Source organism: Salvelinus fontinalis, chromosome 1 (genome assembly GCF_029448725.1).
Source record: "Salvelinus fontinalis isolate EN_2023a chromosome 1, ASM2944872v1, whole genome shotgun sequence".
Classification (NCBI taxonomy): Eukaryota; Metazoa; Chordata; class Actinopteri; order Salmoniformes; family Salmonidae; genus Salvelinus; species Salvelinus fontinalis.
Genome location: NC_074665.1, coordinates 45,835,586 through 45,856,748, shown reverse-complemented (window position 1 = coordinate 45,856,748; position 21,163 = coordinate 45,835,586). Strand labels below are relative to the sequence as shown.

General features: G+C 41.5%; 1 protein-coding gene across 2 annotated transcripts; it reads left to right on the top strand.

Annotated features, from left to right (window-relative positions):
• The first annotated feature begins 4,024 nt into the window (after positions 1-4,024).
• Positions 4,025-21,007, top strand: LOC129855658 (uncharacterized). 2 transcript variants are annotated; one of them, XM_055923563.1, is made up of 7 exons: positions 4,025-4,229; positions 18,135-18,161; positions 18,380-18,580; positions 18,781-18,932; positions 19,178-19,433; positions 19,600-19,668; positions 20,187-21,007. In XM_055923563.1, exons 2-7 carry the CDS (start codon positions 18,140-18,142, stop codon positions 20,237-20,239), a joined length of 753 nt encoding a protein of 250 aa, XP_055779538.1. In that variant the 5' UTR covers positions 4,025-4,229; positions 18,135-18,139; the 3' UTR covers positions 20,240-21,007. The 2 variants fall into 2 exon arrangements, with proteins under 2 accessions (XP_055779538.1, XP_055779531.1); XM_055923556.1 differs by having other exon boundaries at positions 18,733-18,932.
• Positions 21,008-21,163: the final 156 nt, after the last annotated feature.

Here is a 21,163-nt window from a genome sequence, read left to right as displayed (position 1 = left end):
GTGGAGTGTGGGCTCCCTGAGCCACGCCTAATGTAGCCTCTGTGCACAGTTAACCTCTGTGTCCCTGGGAACGATCAGCAAGCGGAGTTAGCCATCCCATCCTCGTCGGCAAGAATTGTCATGGAAATTTGATCCAGAAAGGAAGAGGGACTGTAGATTCTTCAAACAACAACCATTTATTTTAAGAATTGCAATTCTGTAGCGCTTAACAATCACTCAAAAAGGTGCAGAGTTAAGAGCCCAACAAACAAGAGTTGGGTCTCAGCTTTTATAACCTTTGTCTACGTGGCAGTTTAGCAGATGTGTGAGAGCCTGGTGGGAACATAGCGGACAAACAAGTGATAAAGCTAGTTTTGTTGCTGTCTAGCTGCTGCTGCTCAAGCTGGCCTCTGTTCTCTTCATATCTCCACACAGCTGTGCCCTTGAAAGATACAAAAAGAACAGGATGGACCAAAAACTGGTCACTCTTAGAGACAGCCCTTTGTCTTTGGCCGTGTGACTAAGTTACACAAAGATCAGAGTGAAAAAACACGAGCTTCTTCTTACATGGCAGAAACAGACAATGGAAATGTACAGGTTTAAGGCTTATACAGTGCACGTGCATACGAGTTTGTAATTTTCCCCGCCATTTTTTATTTTATTTATTTAACCTTTAACTAGGCAAGTCAGTTAAGAACAAAATCTTATTTACAATTGACGGCCTACCAAAAGGCAAAAGGCCTCCTGCTGGGACGGGGGCCTGGGATTAAAAAGAAATACAATGTAAATATTGGACAAAACACACATCACAACAAGAGACAACACAACACTACATAGAGAGACCTAAGACAACAACAAAGCAAGGCAGCAACATGACAACACAGCATGGTAGCAACACAACATAACAACATGGTAGCAGCACAAAACATGGTACAAATATTACTGGGCACAGACAACAGCACAAAGGGCAAGAAGGTAGAGACAACAATACGTCACACGAAGCCGCCACAACTGTCATTAAGAGTGTCCATGTTGAGTCTTTGAAAGAAGAGATTGAGAACTGTCCCGTTTGAGTGTTAGTTGCAGCTCGCTCCAGTCGCTAGCTGCAGCGAACTGAAGAGGAGCGACCCAGGGATGTGTGTGCTTTGGGGACCTTTAACAGAATGTGACTGGCAGAACAGGTGTTGTATGTGGAGGATGAGGGCTGCAGTAGATCTCAGATAGGGGGGAGTGAAGCCTAAGAGGGTTTTATAAATAAGCATCAACCAGTGGGTCTTGCGACAGGTATACAGAGATGACCAGTTTACAGAGGAGTATAGAGTGCAGTGATGTGTCCTATAAGGAGCATTGGTGGCAAATCTGATGGCAAAATGGTAAAGAACATCTAGACGCTTGAGAGCACACTTACCTGCCGATCTATAAATTATGTCTCCGTAATCTTGCATGGGTAGGATGGTCATCTGATTCAGGGTTAGTTTGGCAGCTGGGGTGAAAGAGGAGCGATTACGATAGAGAAAACCAAGTCTAGATTTAACCTTAGCCTGCAGCTTTGATATGTGCTGAGAGAAGGACAGTGTACCGTCTAGCCATACTCCCAAGTACTTGTATGAGGTGACTACCTCAAGCTCTAAACCCTCAGAGGTAGTAATCACACCTGTGGGGAGAGGGGCATTCTTCTTACCAAACCACATGACCTTTGTTTTAGAGATGTTCAGAACAAGGTTAAGGGCAGAGAAAGCTTGTTGGACACTTAGAAAGCTTTGTTGTCGAGCGTTTAACACAAAATCCCGGGAGGGGCCAGCTGAGTATAAGACTGTATCATCTGCATATAAATGGATGAGAGAGCTTTCTACTGCCTGAGCTATGTTGTGTCCCTTTCAAAGAATTGTAATGACCCCTCCACTGCCACATGCTCTCTCTTTCTCTCCAGGATATATTAGGGGAAGTTGCTTTGCTGTTGGCACCAATCCCACGTTGCCAGGCTGGCGGACCACATCAATGAATTTATCCCCTCATCCTCAACTTTTTGCTCTTGTTCAACTGCTCTTTGATTAAATTGGTTTAATAAATGTTTATATTTGCTTCAAGTGTGCTTTTTTACTGAACGTTGACACATTGGAGTTCGGCATTTCAAAGGGTAACTTGAATCATAAAGCAAATTTTCCAGTTGGTTTTGTTTCAGTAAAACACACCCATCCCTGTCCTAATTTCTACAATGTGTACCAATGTGGTATATCTGGTTGACAGCGTTCTAGGTGAATAGATAAGGCGGAGTCAGGCGCAGGACACAGGTATGAGTAAAAATCTGAGCTTTACTCAATATAAGCAATGTTCCAACAAGGATAAATATCCAGAGCACATAAAAGAAACCACTTGACAACGACAATCAAGCACAAAACAAAAGGGGAAGCCAGAGGGTTAAATAAGGAACACTGATTATGGAATGGAAACCAGGTGTGTACAATGAAGACAAAACGAAAATGAAACATGGATCAGTGGTGACTAGAAAGCCGGTGACGTCGAACACCGAACGCCGCCCGAACAAGGAAAGGGACCAACTTCAGCGGAAGTTCCCGACTCCCGCAGAGTCGATTTCCGCGCATATAAACCCAGGGTCGTTACATTATATTAGGGTGCGTGTACTTCCAGATATGAACAAAAAATAAAAACATTTAATCAATTGTATCTTTATTTGTTATCTGTTACTAGATTTGGAAACCATAAACGAGAAAACGAGTTGATACCAAACTTTTGTTTTGTTTTTCAACGAGAAATTATAAAATCAAGTAATTTCCTCTTGTTTGGCCTTGCCGAGAGGAAATATGGGTGTTGTTCAAACCGATAAAAGACACACCCTCGTCCACCTCGCCTTATGCCCTTCGGGGAATCCCCGTCACCATCTGGCGGGCGGTTCAAATGATTAGCCAAGCAAGGGAAGTTTGCAACGTAAGCCCCTCAGCCCTCGTTTTTAGTCGAGTTTGCGAGTGTACAATTATGTTCACTTCGGAGCCTGAAACTCCCCATAATTTAATTTGCGACGATTGTCAGTCAAAAATTAAAACCTCAACGTCAATATGGAGTCAACATATGTAAAGTAAAAACGAATGTAAATAAGTTAGCAATTGTGCTACTAATGCACAGGACGGCACAAACACGTCTCGTAAATGTAATGATGTTTTTGTTTGGTTATCTTTTGGAAATTGTAGAAATAAAACATTTTCCTTCTTCAGAAGTTCCAGCTAGGCATTCTAACGTTATTTAGCTAATTAAACGACTAGCTATCATACAGTATGAGTATATTATTAATGATATTTAATGTAAGTAGATATGCAATCATAATTGACTGTAGCGCATATAAAGCAACCACAAGATACCGGTAGCTGAAAACAAAATCATTGCGGGATGAACGTGTTACGAATTTCCGGGTAAGGACGGTCCATTTAAAAATCATTCCTTCCTCGCCCATTGCCCTGCAGTCATCAGAGGTGTCCACTTAATTTGAGGGCATACGGTGTGTCTTTTAAGTGTTTGGACTGCACGCATGAACATAAGCACAAGAACCAGTTTCGCCTGAGGAAAAGCGAAAGTAAAAGTGTTTCGGTCCTCGGATGATGGTGGTTTAGATATTGTTTAATGAAGGGATAGTTGTTTTTTATGACTGTCATACATTGATGCAGATATAAATCAGCCATTTTGATCAGCTACTGACTTTCCTGGGTAAATATAAATACAAATCTGAAGTGGAAGACCATTAAAGGTAAGGGGCTCTATTTTAACAAACCTAACGCAATGGTAAATCTTAGCGCAGATGCTCTTGTCATTGTCACGAAGCCTAACGTCCCACTCGCGTTAGTAGTTCTGAACGAGTAAGTGTAGGCTATATAGAAATAATGACGCTCAAATTGAAAATCATTAACCGAAATAATGAGGATTTCGATCCATCTAATTGGGGTGTACATTACATCTCACATACCTGAACCGAAAACCGATGTTGTGCCTACCCCCCCCCCCCCCCCCCCACACACCCCCACCCCCACCCCATAAGCACAAGAACCAGTTTCGCCTGAGGAAAAGCGAAAGTAAAAGTGTTTCGGTCCTCGGATGATGGTGGTTTAGATATTGTTTAATGAAGGGATAGTTGTTTTTTATGACTGTCATACATTGATGCAGATATAAATCAGCCATTTTGATCAGCTACTGACTTTCCTGGGTAAATATAAATACAAATCTGAAGTGGAAGACCATTAAAGGTAAGGGGCTCTATTTTAACAAACCTAACGCAATGGTAAATCTTAGCGCAGATGCTCTTGTCATTGTCACGAAGCCTAACGTCCCACTCGCGTTAGTAGTTCTGAACGAGTAAGTGTAGGCTATATAGAAATAATGACGCTCAAATTGAAAATCATTAACCGAAATAATGAGGATTTCGATCCATCTAATTGGGGTGTACATTACATCTCACATACCTGAACCGAAAACCGGTGTTGTGCCTAACCCCCCCCCCCCCCCTGCCCTTCGCGTGTACGCTCACCACACTCAAATCTTCATTGCTTGCTAGTTGAGATTTCTGCTCTTCACTCCGTTTTCAGCTTAGCCTACATTTCACTGATCTTAGTAGCAGAAACCATTTTTTATTTGTCCTTCAAGGCAGCTGTCAATGTTCATGTTAGGCTGCTTTTAATTTATTAATTTTTTTATGGCGGTTTGGTCGCGGGAGAGGCACTAGTAATGTCTGCAGTTTTCGGTTTGGCTATTTATGTTTTTATTAGTCTATAAATTAGAATTTCGGCAGGCAAGAAAATGGCCTTTCTGAACTCCCCCTCTAATTTCCTTAATTTTGTCACTAGAGTCAAATACTTTGTGGCACACATCGCAATCAAATACTGTCTATAGAACATACTTCACGTCTGGATAGGCAACCAAAAGGAATAATTAATGTATGTGTGTTATATTAAACATAGAGGAGGGAGTAAAATGTAGGCAAGCAATAAACATTTCAGAACAACTACTTGTCGAATAAGACATGGGAGAGATGACGAATTTTGGCAAAGAGATTTATTTCTAGACTAATAAATGGCCAGACGGAAGCCACTCCTCAGTGATTGGCAGTGATTATGGTTTAGCCTGGCACACCTGTATTTGGGGAGTTTCTCCCATTCTTCTCTGCAGATCCTCTCAAGCTCTGTCAGGTTGGTTGGGGAGCATCGCTGCACAGCTATTTTCCGGTCTCTCCAGAGATGTTCGATCGGGTTCAAGTCCGGGCTCTGGCTGGGCCACTCGAGGACATTCAGATACTTGTCCCAAAGCCACTCATGCCTTGTCTTGGCTGTGTGCTTAGAGTTGTTGTCCTGTTGGAAGGTGAACCTCCACCCCAGTCTGAGGTCCTCATCGCTCTGGAGCAAGTTTTCATCAAGGATCTCGCTGCACTTTGCTCCGTTCATCTTTCCCTCGATCCTGACTAGTCTCCCAGTCCCTGCCGCTGAAAAACATTCCCCCAACATGACGCTGCCACCACCATGCTTCACAGTAGGGATGATGCCAGGTTTCCTCCAGACGTGACGCTTGGCATTCAGGCTAAAGAGTTCAATCTTGGTTTCACCAGACCAGAGAATCTCCAAGGGGGCTGTCATGTGTCTTTTACTGAGTAGTGGCTTCCGTCTGGCCTCTCTACCATAAAGGCCTGATTGGTGGAATGCTTCAAAGATGGTTGTCCTTCTGGAAGGTTCTTCCATCTCCAAAGAGGTACTCTGGAGCTGTGTCAGAAGAATGATGGAGGCCACTGTTTTTGGGGACCTTCAATGCTGCAGACATATTTTGGTACCCTTCCCCATATCTGTGCCTCGACACAATCGTGTCTTGGAGCTCTATGGACACTTTTTTCGCTTTGTCATTATGGGTTTATTGTGTGTAGATTTACGAGAAAAAAAATGTTCATGTGGAAAAGGGGTCTGAATACTTTTCGAACGTAATGTACATATGAATTGGGTAAAGCAGTCTGTTAACATTATTAAAGTGACTAGTGATTCCATGTCTATGTACAGTACCAGTCAAAAGTTTGGACAACTACTCATTCAATAGTTTTAAACTTTTTGTACTCTTCTCTACATTGTAGAATAATAGTGAAGACATCAACACAAATGGAATCATGTAGTAACCAAAAAAGTGTTCAACAAATCAAGATATATTTAATATTTGAGATTCTTCAAAGTAACCACCCTTTGCCTTGATGACAGCTTTGCACACTCTTGGCATGTTTGCTTATGGCCTTATACAGCTGGTTGAGTGTTGTCTTAGTGCCAGCATCGGTTTGTGGTGGTAAATAGAGGGCTACGAATAATATAGATGAGAACTCTCTTGGTAGATATTGTGGTCTACAACTTATCATAAGGTACTCTACCTCAGGCGAGCAATACCTCGAGACTTCTTTAATATCAGACATCGCGCGCCAGCTGTTGTTGACAAATAGACACACACTCCCGCCCCTTGTCTTACCAGACGTAGCTTCTCTGTCTGCGGATGCATGGAAAATCCCGCCAGCTCTATATTATCCGTGTCGTCGTTCAGCCATGACTCGGTGAAACATAAGATATTACAGTTTTTAATGTCCCGTTGGTAGGATAATCTTGATCGTAGATCATCCATTTTGTTTTCCAATGATTGCACACTGGCCAATAGAATGGATGGCAGTGGGGGTTTACTTACTCACCTACGAATTCTCAAAAGGTAGCCCGAACTCCGCCCCTTTTCCCCCTGTATTTTCGTCATGCAAATGATGGCGGTTCTGATCTCCAGAAGTTATTTTTGGTGATAAGAGACGGGAGCAGCAACATTATATACAAAAATACGTATTTTTAAAAAAGTTACAAATAAAACGAAAAAATATAAAATAGTAGTTGGTTAGGAGCACGTAATATTTAGATTTTATGTGTGAGGCATGTTCTCAATAAGCAAGATATAGCCTAGCCCAATAATGGATTAAATGAGCCGAATGTTTCTCCTTATAGTCCAAGGATCTTACAGCCAAAACAATCCAATACTCCATCTAGACATGAATCGATTCTCAATTGCGGTAAGGGTCCAGAAACAAAGCCCTCTATTTTCATATCACATCAAAATAATTTCACAAATACAAAATATACACTTATTGTACACTGTTTTAACTCGTTTTAATGCAGTTGCAGCCGACCAGTATTTTTCAGTGAAAACACATTTGTGGCATCCGTCTTCCGTTTACACACAGGTGTTCGGAGACCCATATAGCTAATTAGCAAAGGTAGTCCGTCTTTCGTCTGTTTTCCGTAAACAAGTGCTGTAACATGGAAATATGGCCGCGTGGGAACCCTGAACCTAACCCTATAAAAGGTGGGTAGTAATATAACCTTTTTATTTTTTGTCGCTGATATGACATATGTTTGCAAAACTATACTGAAAACAATGCACATTAACATTTAGAGCAGGTGTTGGGGATCTTAAAGGGAAGATTGCAGAATAAGGTTGCTGTTAACATTCTGATTTGTTTCATCCTTCCAACTAAAAGTCCCAATATGACATATCACTTTACATTTGTATTTTGGGAGAATTAGCGTTCGGAAAAGTGAAGTTAAGAGGAGCACTACACAAACAGGAGTGAAGCCACTGTCCACATAAGATTGAAGACCCACATCATACTGAGTCCTAATGTTTTTTGAAAAATATTTTGGCACTTTGAATGAAGCCATCATCTGACCATATCCTGCAATTTATTTATTCTCCATGGCCTAAAAAAACAAACACTTATACAGCTTTTAGCATAGCCCCTTTTACACCCCTGCTGGCTTGCACCTACTGGCTAACCACTAGCAAGCCTGAAACGCATCACTTATTAGCAGTTCAGCATTTCTCATACTTTTACACAAAGTCAAGATAAACCTTTACCATTTTAGTAGACATTGAATGTCTATAACCAAATTTGCTAAAACTCTGTCGTTGGCTGATCGTACCTATGGCTAGCCACATGCTAGCCTGAAGAGTAATTATGGCAGCAGTAAATCCAGGTATAATGGCTAACTAACATCCTGCAAGCTATATCGGCTAATAAAGATCAGGCAGTTCGGGGAGCACGTGATGCCGCGGAGCTGAGCAGACGTTGACAAACCGAGCTCTTCAAAGTTATTTCATTATTACCTAAATAACAACGTTGAAACAATATTCTAACATCGGCTGATAAATTGTCAAGTACTAACCTTCCCAAAGAGCCATGGACCTCCGACCGAGAGGCAAGAAGGACAACCAAAACGTTGTTGATTCCCAAGATTGCCTCTTGCGAGCCTGCCGACATGCTGACTACTCTCCTCCAGGAAATTCAGGATGGTAACAAAGGTCTTTCTCTGAAAATTGACAAGAAATCGTCTGAACTCCATTCTTCCATTGACGACCTGAAAGCCTCCATGAATGATCTCCTTTTAAGAACGACTGAGGTTGAGTTGCGCATTAACACAGTTGAAGATACCATCACTTGACATGACCAGGTTCTGATATAACTGCAGAAGGACAATGCCTACCTCAAAAACAAGGTAGACCAGATGCAGAACCAGAGCAGACGTAGTAATATCCGTGTGGTGGGATTGAAAGAGGACAGCGAGGGCTGTGACCCAGTCCGTTTCTTCACTCAATGGCTCCCAGATGTCCTAGGGATAATCAACCTCAACAAGCCACTGGAAATCAAACGCGCCCACAGAACATCAGCGCCGAAACCCCTGCCAGCAACAACGTATCTCTACAAGTGTATTCATGTTTGATTGTTGGGATTGTTGTTTTAGTCTGACAATCGAGGTGGGTGGGGTTTCTGTTTTTTTTCTATGTTTATTGTTGTTTCCTTCCTAAAGAGACACATAGGTCACTTCTGTGTTTTTATCTAAAGTTGAAACATTTCCTGACTATTTACATATGAGAGATTTCCATTCGGTTACATATTTGAAACCCAACCTATGCTTAATCCACTAAAATATGTCACATTCAACGTAAAATGTCTTAACAGCCCGATTTAAAGGAAAATAGTCTGGGCCTCCCGGGTGGCGCAGTGGTCTAAGGCACTGCATCGCAGTGCTAGCTGTGCCACCAGAGACTCTGGGTTTGAGCTCAGGCTCTGTTGCAGCCGGCCGCAACCGGGAAGTCCATGGGGTGACGCACAATTGGCCTAGCGTCGTCCGGGTTAGGGAGGGTTTGGCCGGTAGGGATATCCTTGTCTCATCGCGCACTAGCGACTCCCGTGGCGGGCTGGGCGCAGTGCGCGCTAGCAAAGGGGGCCAGGTGCACGGTGTTTCCTCCGACACATTGGTGCGGCTGGCTTCCGGGTTGGAGGCGCGCTGTGTTAAAGAAGCAGTGCGGCTTGGTTGGGTTGTGTTTCGGGGGACGCATGGCTCTTGACCTTCATCTTTCCCGAGCCCGTACGGGAGTTGTAGCGATGAGACAAGACAGTAACTACTAACAATTGGATACCATGAAATTGGGGAGAAAAAGGAGGGTGAAAAGAAAAAAGATGGAAAATAGTCTATACATACCGTAAGAAATTAAAGGCTGACGTTGTGTTTTTACAAGAAACACATCTTACAGCCAGCGAACACAAGAAATTGAAGAGGGAATGGGTAGGACAAGTTTTTGCGTCCTCTTTTAACTCCACAGCAAGAGGAACTGCAACTGCGTCAACAACACCATCTCTGATCCCTCGGGCAGGTTTGTTTTGGTGCAGGGGCATATGTTTTCGGAGTTTTGGACCCTATTGAATATTTATGCTCCTAACTTCGATGACCATATGTTTATTCAGAATGTCTTCATTCAGGTTGCTCAAGCACCACCAGGATGGCTACTGGTTGGAGGAGATTCACATTTTTGTTTAGATACAGTTCTTGAAAGGTCCTCTGATAAACCCTCACTTCTTACCAAAGCCGGCAAGCTCACCATGTCATTCATGAAAGATCTCAATTTACCTGACATCTGGAGATAGTTGCACCCACAGGATAGGGACTACTCTCTTTAATAACACCCACACAACACACACACACGCATAGATAACTTTTTACTATCGACCTAACTGTTTCATAGAGTGTTAGATATCGAGTATCTCCCCAGATTGCTTATATACCATTCTCCTCTGGTATTATCAATCTCCATTCCTACCAAGGTAGATGGAGACTAAATTCTACACTCCTAAAGCAACCTGAATTTTGTGCATTCATCAAAGAGCAGATCAATATTTTTTACTTTGACAAACAAACCCTCTGCTCCCGACAGTTTCATTCTTTGGGACACATTGAAAGCCTATCTGAGGGGACAGATCATGTCCTATACTAAAGGGTTGAAGAGAAAACACGGTGCGGAACTGAATGCCCTTGAACCTGAAATCTCCGAGCTAGAGAGAACCTACCAAAGAGGCCCGACTAAAGATCTATACAGGCTTTTGGTAAATAAAAAACTGAAATATAATATTCTGAACACATATCAAGCTGAGAGGGCCATCACTAAATCAAAACAGCGTTATTACGAGCTTGGAGAGAAAGCTCACAAAGTATTGGCATGGCAACTGAAAGCAGAGGAAAGTAAGAGGACAATTAATGCTATAGAAACTCTTACTAATGAGATATCTTTCGACCCTACTGAAATTAATGATACTTTTAAGAAATACTACGAAGACCTCTACACTTCCCATTCAAGCGATGATCTATCAGAGATCAACTCATTTCTCTCCTCTCTCAACCTCCCATGCCTGTCAGAGGAAGACAGAGAGCGCCTGAGTGAACACTTCTCAGTTCCTGAATTGCTGGAGGCCATTAAATCCTTACCTTCTAATAAATCTCCAGTGGAGGATGGCTTCCCTCCAGAGTTAGCTACCTACAACCACGCAACTTTATTAGGGTGACTCTCAAGGGACAATGGAACCTACCTAAGATGTCACCTGTTGAACAACTCTGCCACGCTGACCAACCACTGTTCAAGACCATTTCCCGTGTTTACGATGCTCATATATTAGGACTAACACTGCCTGAGCTAGATAAACCCCAACTTAGATGGGAAAAAGGGTCTATGGAGGGTCTATGGAGGGTCTATGGAGTGACCTATGCAGGGATGGTGTTACATCCACATTGAACTCCAGATACAGACTGATCCAGTTTAATTTCCTCCATCAGCTCTATATCACCCCATCTAGACTGCACAAGTTCAACCCTGGTATCTCCTCCCTATGTTTTAGATGTGGCTCAGATGAAGGAACATTCCTCCATTCCACTTGGCAGTGGTCAAAACTACACGGTTTCTGGCAGGGGGTATGCGATACCATATCCTCAATTCACGGGGTTGCATTCCCTTTAGACCCGGAGGTCTGTCTCCTGGGTAAATTTACTAACTCCAATCTTAGGCAAAGCCATACTATAAAGCTAACAGAAATATTGCTAGCGATTGCCAAGAAATGTAATGCCTTGAAATGGAAATCGGATTCCTCCCTGCCAGTTGCAGTGTGGCTATCGGAAGTTAATAGTTGTATCCCACTGGAGAAAATCACTTACTGCTTGAGGAATAAGTTAGACACATTTTACAGAATTTGGCAACCTTTTATTGACTATATGGAGAATCTCCCCTCACATCACATTGATTGAATCTCTATATAATCCTTATATAATGTTTCACACGTAATGTATAGTATGTAGCTTACGGCAGGTGACCATATGATCCAATGTCTCATTATTATTATTTTTTATTTTACTCTTTATTATGACTTATTTATTGTATGTTTGTAAATATAATTATTATAATTATACTTTTTAATTTTTAATTTTCCCATGATGTCAAGCAAAGAGGCACTGAGTTTGAATGTAGGCCTTGAAATACATCCACAGGTACACCTCCAATTGACTCAAATGATGTCAGAAGCTTCTAAAGCCATTACATAATTTTCTGGAATTTTCCAATCTGTTTAAATGCACAGTCAACTTAGTGTATGTAAACTTCTGACCCACTGGAATTGTGATACAGTGAATTGTAAGTGAAATAATCTGTAAACAATTATTGGAAAAATTACTTGTGTCATGCACAAAGTAGATGTCCTAACTAACTTGCCAAAACTATAGTTTGTTAACAAGAAATTTGTGGAGTGGTTGAAAAACGAGTTTTGATGACTCCAACCTAAGTGTATGTTAACTTCCGACTTCAACTGTATGTATGGCAGGACCAAATCGGAGAGCTAGGTAGGAGTAAGCCCATGTAATGCTTTGTAGGTTAGCAGTAAAACCTTGAAATCAGCCCTAGCCTTAACAGGAAGCCAGTGTAGGGAGGCATGCACTGGAGTAATATGATCACATTTTTGGGTTCTAGTCAAGATTCTAGCAGCCATGTTTAGCACTAACTGAAGTTTATTTAGTGATTTATCCAGGTAGCCAGATAGTAGAGCATTGCAGTAGTCTAATCTAGAAGTGACAAAGAATGGAATAGCTTTTCTGCATAATTTTTGGGCAAAACGTTTCTGATCTTTGCAATGTTACAAAAATGGAAAAAAGCTGTCCTTGAAATATTTTATTTTGATATGTTCATCAAAAGAGAGGTCCTTCACAGTTTTATTTGAGATGACTGTACAATCATCAAGATTAATTGTAAGAACCAACAGCAGATCTCTCTCTCAGTTTTGTCTGAGTTTAAAAGTAAAACATTTGCCACCATGTATGAAACACAGGCTTCCAGGCAAGGCAATTTTGGGGCTTCTCCATGTTTCATCGAAATGTACAGCTGTGTGTCGTCCGACATTTCAGTGAAATTTGACAGTGTGTTTCTGAATGACATCACCAAGAGGTGAATATGCAACTGTTCCCCGCAACTGTTCCCCACAATATGCAACTGTTCAGAGAAGTCAGGAACCAACACACGCAGTCAGTCAGGAAAGCAAAGGCTAGCTTTTTCAAGCAGAAATTTGCATCCTGTAACTCCAAAAGTTTTGGGACACTAAAGTCCATGGAGAACAAGAGCACCTCCTCCCAGGTGCCCACTGCACTGAGGCTAGGTAACACGGTCACCACCGATAAATCCATGATAATCAAATATTTCAATAAGCATTTCTCAACGGCTGGCCATGCCTTCCTCCTGGCTACTCCAACCCCGGCCAACAGCTCCACCCACCCCCCCCCCCGCAGCTACTCGCCCAAGCCTCCCCAGCTTCTCCTTCACCCAAATCCAGATAGCAGATGTTCTGAAAGAGCTGCAAAACCTGGACCCGTACAAATCAGCTGGGTTAGACAATCTGGACCCTCTCTTTCTAAAACTATCCACCGCCATTGTTGCAACCCCTATTACCAGCCTGTTCAACCTCTCTTTCGTATCGTCCGAGATTCCTAAAGATTGGAAAGCTGCCGCGGTCATCCCCCTCTTCAAAGGGGGTGACACCCTAGACCCAAACTGTTATAGACATATATCCATCCTGCCCTGCCTATCTAAAGTCTTTGAAAGACAAGTTAATAAACAGATCACTAACCATTTCGAATCCCACCGTACCTTCTCCGCTGTGCAATCCGGTTTCCGAGCCGGTCACGAGTGCACCTCAGCCACGCTCAAGGTATTAAACGATATCATAACCGCCATCGATAAAAGACAGTACTGTGCAGCCGTCTTCATCGACCTGGCCAAGGCTTTCGACTCTGTTAATCACCGTATTCTTATCGGCAGACTCAATAGCCTTGGTTTTTCTAATGACTGCCTCGCCTGGTTCACCAACTACTTTGCAGACAGAGTTCAGTGTGTCAAATCGGAGGGCCTGTTGTCCGGACCTCTGGCAGTCTCTATGGGGGTACCACAGGGTTCAATTCTCGGGCCGACTCTTTTCTCTCTATATATCAATGATGTCGCTCTTGCTGCGGGCGATTCCCTGATCCACCTCTACGCAGACGACACCATTCTGTATACTTAGGGCCCTTCCTTGGACACTGTGCTAACTAACCTGCAAACGAGCTTCAATGCCATACAACACTCCTTCCGTGGTCTCCAACTGCTCTTAAACGCTAGTAAAACCAAATGCATGCTTTTCAACCGTTCGCTGCCCGCACCCGCCCGCCCGACTAGCATCACCACCCTGGACGGTTCCGACCTAGAATATGTGGACAACTATAAATACCTAGGTGTCTGGTTAGACTGTAAACTCTCCTTCCAGACTCATATTAAACATCTCCAATCCAAAATTAAATCTAGAATCGGCTTTCTATTTCGCAACAAAGCCTCCTTCACTCACGCCGACAAACTTACCCTATTAAAACTGACTATACCGATCCTCGACTTCGGCGATGTCATCTACAAAATAGCTTCCAATACTCTACTCAGCAAACTGAATGCAGTCTATCACAGTGCCATCCGTTTTGTTACCAAATCACCTTATACCACCCACCACTGCGACCTGTATGGCTGGCCCTCGCTACATATTCGTCGCCAGACCCACTGGCTCTAGGTCATCTATAAGTCTATACTAGGTAAAGCTCCGCCTTATCTCAGTTAACTGGTCACGATAACAACACCCACATGTAGCACACGTTCCAGCAGGTATATCTCACTGATCATCCCCAAAGCCAACACCTCATTTGGCTGCCTTTCCTTCCAGTTCTCTGCTGCCAGTGACTGGAAAGAATTGCAAGAATCGCTGAAGTTGGAGACTTTTATTTCCCTCACCAATTTTAAACATCAGCTATCTGATCAGCTAACCGATCGCTGCAGCTGTACATAGTCCATCTGTAAATAGCCCACCCAATCTACCTACCTCATCCCCATGCTGTTTTTATTTACTTTTCTGCTCTTTTGCACACCAGCATCTCTACTTGCACATCATCATCTGCTCATTTATCACTCCAGTGTTAATCTGCTAAATTGTAATTATTCACTCCTTTGGCCTATTTATTGCCTACCTCATGCCTTTTGCACACATTGTATATAGACTTAATTTTTTTCCTACTGTGTCATTGACTTGTTTGTGTTATTAGCTTGTTTATTCCATGTGTAACTCTGTGTTGTTGTCTGTGTCACACTGCTTTGCTTTATCTTGGCCAGGTCGCAGTTGTAAATGAGAACTTGTTCTCAACTAGCTTACCTGGTTAAATAAAGGTGAAATAAAATCAAAAATAAACATTTTGGATTGCCAACAGAGGAAGATCTTCAAAGGTAAGTGATTTATTTTATTGCTATTTCTGACTTTCGTTACGCCTCTGCCTGGTTGGAAAATGTTTTTAATGCTTTTGTACGAGGGGCGCTGTCCTCAGATAATTGCATGGTGTACTTTCACCGTAAAGCCTTTTTGAAATCTGACAAAGCGGCTGGATTAACAAGAAGTTAAGCTTTTAACCAATGTATAACACTTGTATTTTCATGAATGTTTAATAATACGAATGTTGTATTTTTGAATTTCGCACTCTGCAATTTTACCGGATGTTGTCAAGGCCGGGCGCTAGCGGTATGCCTTTCCCAAAGAGGATAACGGATATATCCTAACATGACTTTGTCTGGTAGAGACACTGAATCAAAATTCAAAAGGACTGACAATGACCCCACTGTTTTACCATGCTCCCCACCGGTTCTGCGTCGCACCAAACGACGGGCGTCACAAACACCAGTAATTTTCAACTTCAATTGCTCCACCTCCACACTTAACCCTACCTCAGAAATAATTTAATGGTGCCCTGTTCCTAAAAGCAAATCAAGAAACAGATCTTGACCCAGGTTGCGTGATGCTGAGTGCCTGCTCCCTCTGGTCAGAAGAAAAACAAACAAATATAACAAGTCCACCACAGGTTACCTTCACTGATTCAACTGCCCTCAACTCCTTTTTCACCCACCCTGAAACCACAAATGGATCCACCAAAAGGCAAAGGTCCACTTTCTCCACAAATGTCACTCCTATTGGTACAGATTCTTCTTTATCATGTCTGACACCATTCTTCCTCAACACATCTTTGCACTACATTCTGCGCTTCTCCTTCCTCACTGTCTATAATCACATCTATCTCAGTTCACCACGCTCTTGCCGCGTCTTCATCCGCTGCATTGCTTGCAGAGCACGCACTGATGGTGTTTCTCCAAAACCCAACCTGCTGTTCCTTAGCTCAATTTACAAGTCTGGCTATCTCTGACCTCTCATTGTTTCCTTCACGACCACACCTGCTCAACTGAACACTTACGACCTTGCTCCAGCCACCGCAATCATGTTAGTAAAACCCTAGCTCACGATCCATGTCTCAAGGCTTAACAATCCTGATTTGAACCTGTCTCCTCCGCTTAATCTACACTGACTGAAGTGGATTTAACAGGTGGGATCAGTAAGGGATTATAGCTTTCTCCTGCATCACTTGATCAGTCTGTGTTTTTTGTACACTCCTTTAGATGGAATATCAGCAATCTACATTAGATTTGTGGAATATATATCATGCAACCAGTCCTTTAACAAAACTCACCCGACCCAGAAGATTCTATCATCAATAGGCGCTAAAGGTAGTTAGCATCTGAATGCACTAGATATAGCCTAGGCCTACCAATGATTTGGTGTTATAGGACGGAATATTTTGAATATATTTGGAGGAATGTGTCTTTTGTAGCCGGAAAAGAGGCGCTCTTTGGAAATGGGGAATGGATACAAGCCGAATAGAGTATCCTGCACTGAAGGACGAACTACAGTGTGTGAATTGGGAATAATACAAAAGCCTCATGAGTACACCATTTTAGAAACCTTTTATGGATCGGCTTCTTGACAAACGAAACATAATACAAGCAATTGTTACAGGAAAATACCATAATTGTTTCTAAATATGAGTGTCACCGGATCATCTCTTAATCCATGATGAGCATATAGCCTACATGGAGGGGTTTTCACACACATCCAAAATAACAACAGGAGCTGGCTAAAATAATGTACAATATCCTCCTAGATAGATAAAAGGGGATGCTCCCAAACTTGATCTTCTAATAAAGCTTTGGTGATTTTAAGATTTATTTTAAAGCGGACTGATGAGCCAAACCCTTTATGATAGTCGTGACTAGTTGGCGAATGCATTGGGCAGGACAAAAGAAATAGCCTTCATTGAGAGGAGGAGAGGCTATGCTTGGTTTTTAATAAATGTTTTATTAAAAACATTTCGTTTTTTTAGGTTTCTAAATAAGAGGTTTACAGGTACAAAATGCACATCCCTCTTGTTCCATGGGCAAATGGCCACTGTACGTCACAGCTGGATAGGCTGCGCTTCCGCTGTCAAAATCCACGCCATAATAGCAAACACGTTGCTTCTAAGAGACCAGGTTTTGGTTGGTCTTAAATATCCCACCAGCGCTGCCTGAAATTGGCACTTTGGCGCACATTTTTAACAACACACCTCAGATATTGCCACCACTTACACCTCAGCGCAAGCGAGTTCATATAAGACAGGTAAATGACCAATTCTGGTGCTAAGGTTTGAAAACAGAAGAGTGCCAGCTTTAACAGGTCGAAATTGCAAATGAGCAATGCGTAACATAGAGCCCAAGAAGTCTTACTTTCAATTTCCAAAAATAAACACAACATTCCAATTTCAATAGACGTGTTTTACTTGGAAGGGGAAAATATAATAATAAAATATAATAAATAAAATAACTGATAAGTGGAAATGATCTGTTAATTGAATGATTAGAATATTCTTCCCATAAACATATAATTGTATGGAAGTGATTAGAATGTATAAAATCATAATCAATAAATGTGTAGTCCTCGTCAGAATTAGGGTAACGACAATATGTCTGTATGGTATTATAAACACAGACTGTCTGAGCTTGGTGCCGACCTGACTAGAGATTTGGGAGAGAACGGGGAGTACGTCTCAAGGACAAGGTCACTAATCTCTGTCGGCTGGGTAGCAGGACATGTGTGTGCGTCTGTATGTGTGTGCGTCTGTTTGTGTGTATGTGTGGGCGTGAGAAGTCAGTATAAAATGTATTGTTTTGTATTCTTGACTTTAGAACGTTCTCTGAATAAACTGTACTAACCTTTTGTATAAGCTGAGTCTTTGACTAATTATTATTATACCCATGGTCTTACAAACCTCGGGATTGTTAGTTATTATCATTGGGATTGGAAATTGTCTTATCAGTAACCTAATGATGTCTGTAATAATGGTTTCAAACCTTTTTTTTTTATGCAGGCAAAATGGCAGAGTCCAGTGTTCATAGTAAGTCAACATGTTACTTTCTCAGATGGCATTGGTTGTTTTTCTTGCTTAGATGTACTGGTCTGACATTTCATCAAAATACGTCAGTTATAAAGTTGTAAGCTGTTACAAAAAGTAGCCGAGCTGATACACCACCTTTTTTTACATAAGGCAGCTGCACTAATGATTAAGGTCACAGAATTAACAGTAAAGGTTCCCTCTTTAATATCCTCTTGCAGGTAATCCAAGGATAAGAACATTCTTCACTGTTGTCAGTGGCAATACCTTGGATTCTCATAAGGACTTTTTGAAGCAACTCACCATGCAACAAGACTTTACTGAAGTGATGACCCCGGAGAAGAGTGATGTCATCATAACTTTCTGTCCTATCGTCAGTCGTGCTGGGACTGATATTGAAGCAGCAATGCAGAAGATCCCAAGTAACGAAGCAAAGTTATTGACATATACTGTATATCTGAAATGTTATATATCAAATCCATGTCAGTGTTGACCTATGTATCTAGCAATATGCTAATTATCTGAAAGCTTTATTTGTTAAATGCTGAACATTATTTTGTCACTCTCTATACAGCTGCTAAACGTGTTGTTTTGGTGGTGTTGCATCATACCTTCAACCCAGACTACACAGTACCTGACAGTAGCAGACTGGTGACCAGAGATGATATTCTAACAGTGGACTGTTTGTTCCATGAGAACCAGGGACTACTGGACTGTCCTCGCAATAAAGAAGCAGTCGGTACGATTTGGAGCCATCTGAAGATACAGCCAAAGGTAATTCACCCTACCAACAACCTACATGTACTAGTGGTACATTTCTCTCATACTCCCCATGCATACTTTTGTAATGTTTTTTTTATTGACCCATTCAAATGTGTCATATCACCTATACGGTATACAAATATGGAGAAACACAGATTTCACTTAAATGTTTTATTAATCAGGGTCTGATAGTCTTAGAATAATGATTGCTAGTTTAATGTTTGTTTTTGACTGTATTTGATGCCACAAAACAACAGAAGAAGAGCTTCACAGAAATTTGCTTTGAGCGGAAGAAGAGTAAGAAGCAAGTGGATCCACTGAAAAAAGAACAACGGGAACAAAAATGTCAGCAATGTGTACATAAGGACAAACTACTAAAGCAGATAGATGAACTAAACAGAACACAAGAAGATATGTTAAAAGTGAACAAAAAACAACTAGAAGAGAAGGAGAATCAGATAAAGCAAAGTGACAGACAAACGGAGGTTACAAACAATAAAAACGAAAAACTTGGTGAGACAGATTTTAATAATCACATAATTATTAATTAATCATAACCACTATTACAGAATCATTTTGATAGTACAGTATGAGGAGATGTAACTATCATACATGTAGTATCACCACAGCTGCTTTGCGTTTTTGCCTAACAGAATTTGCATGTCCTTTGTCATCTCAGAACAACAGGTACGTGATCTGAAGATCGAAGTAGACAGACTGAGAAGCGAGGTCTCAGCACAGACGACTGGTGAGTCTGATCTATAAAACTCAATGATTTCTTTCCAAACAAGTGCAGAGACCGTCATTTTGATGTCATGTGAATTAAACATTTGAATTACTCTGTCATTTTTTGCTGCAAGGACTTGACGAAGAGTTGTAATGTGAATGTTTTACTGATGTTGTCAACCTCGCGAATGCAAACGAATCGTAAAAAGATGTAGCCTACACACAACAGCTAGCCGGACCTCCCAGTTTTTCCCTCGTAGATTTTTATTCCTTCATTACTACTGAAATGTAATTGATGTACAAATGTTACATGTCTGATTTGCAGGTAGAAATGTTACATGTATAACCTTTAAACGCTTTGAGGGCTTCAGTCTTTCAACTGCAGACTATTTTCACACATGACTTTGTTTGGCACCACCTTTACTGGGCCTTTTTAACAGTTGTAACTCTTTCATTTAAACGTAATAGGATTGTTCAGCGAAATTATGACCTCAAATATCCTAAGCGGTCTATGGACTGATCTTAATCTCTCCTGGACAGATTCTGCGCCTAAACCCGAAGAATCAGTTGACGGGATGGAATGCACAGGATAAGGAGCAGCGGTAGATCCTTTGTTTGGGTTTTCGTCACTGATTATTTGGATGTACCAGGATTGGGCGAAGGTGGTGCTTAAACTTTGACTGCTCGGTGCATGTGGAGGGGCGGGGGGGTTTAACAAGTGACATCAATAAGGGATCATAGCTTTCACCTGGATTCACCTGGTCAGTCTATTAATGTTTAGTACACTGACCATTTTATTCCAAAACAGTCATATCGTTGTGATGTGAAACTTCAGACACTTTATGCTGATCAAAATAATGTTTTAGTTTGAAAATGCTAACATAAGCGTTTCTTGGTGTGACTTTTCTACCAAAACCAAAGTGTGGATTGTAGTCAATCCCCGAGCTGACAAGGTACAAATCTGTCGTTCTACCCCTGAACAAATGCAGATCCTAGGCCGTCATTGTAATTAAGCATTTGTTCTTAACTGATTTGCCTAGTTAAATAAAGGTTAAATAATGCCATACAGTAAATTCTCATGTATACCCATTTAATAATGTGTTACCCATAAAGAATATATTCTACAGGTACATATAACACATTGTGAGTATGGTCATGGCCTTGTACCATTTTAAGATGGAAAAAATAATCTGTACATTTGTTTATTGTTGTTCAGTAAACTTTTGTTTTGATCAGAGTTGCACTAATGTGTCATACTCTCCTGATGTCTATGAGGAATGAACTTAAATCTAAAAAAGGATGTTATCACGTGAGCCTAATCGGCCTTGTCTTATTATGAAATTAAATTGTCTGAGGTCTCATTTTGTTTCTGACTCATACAGGTCCAGCTGTGCAAAGAGGATTTAGCTAGTACTATAACTGATGTGAACATGATGCATACTTTTCTTAAGAAGAACTTGTACTCAATTTAGTAATAGATGCTGTACAGTAAGTGAATGGGCTTTAGCTCATAACAG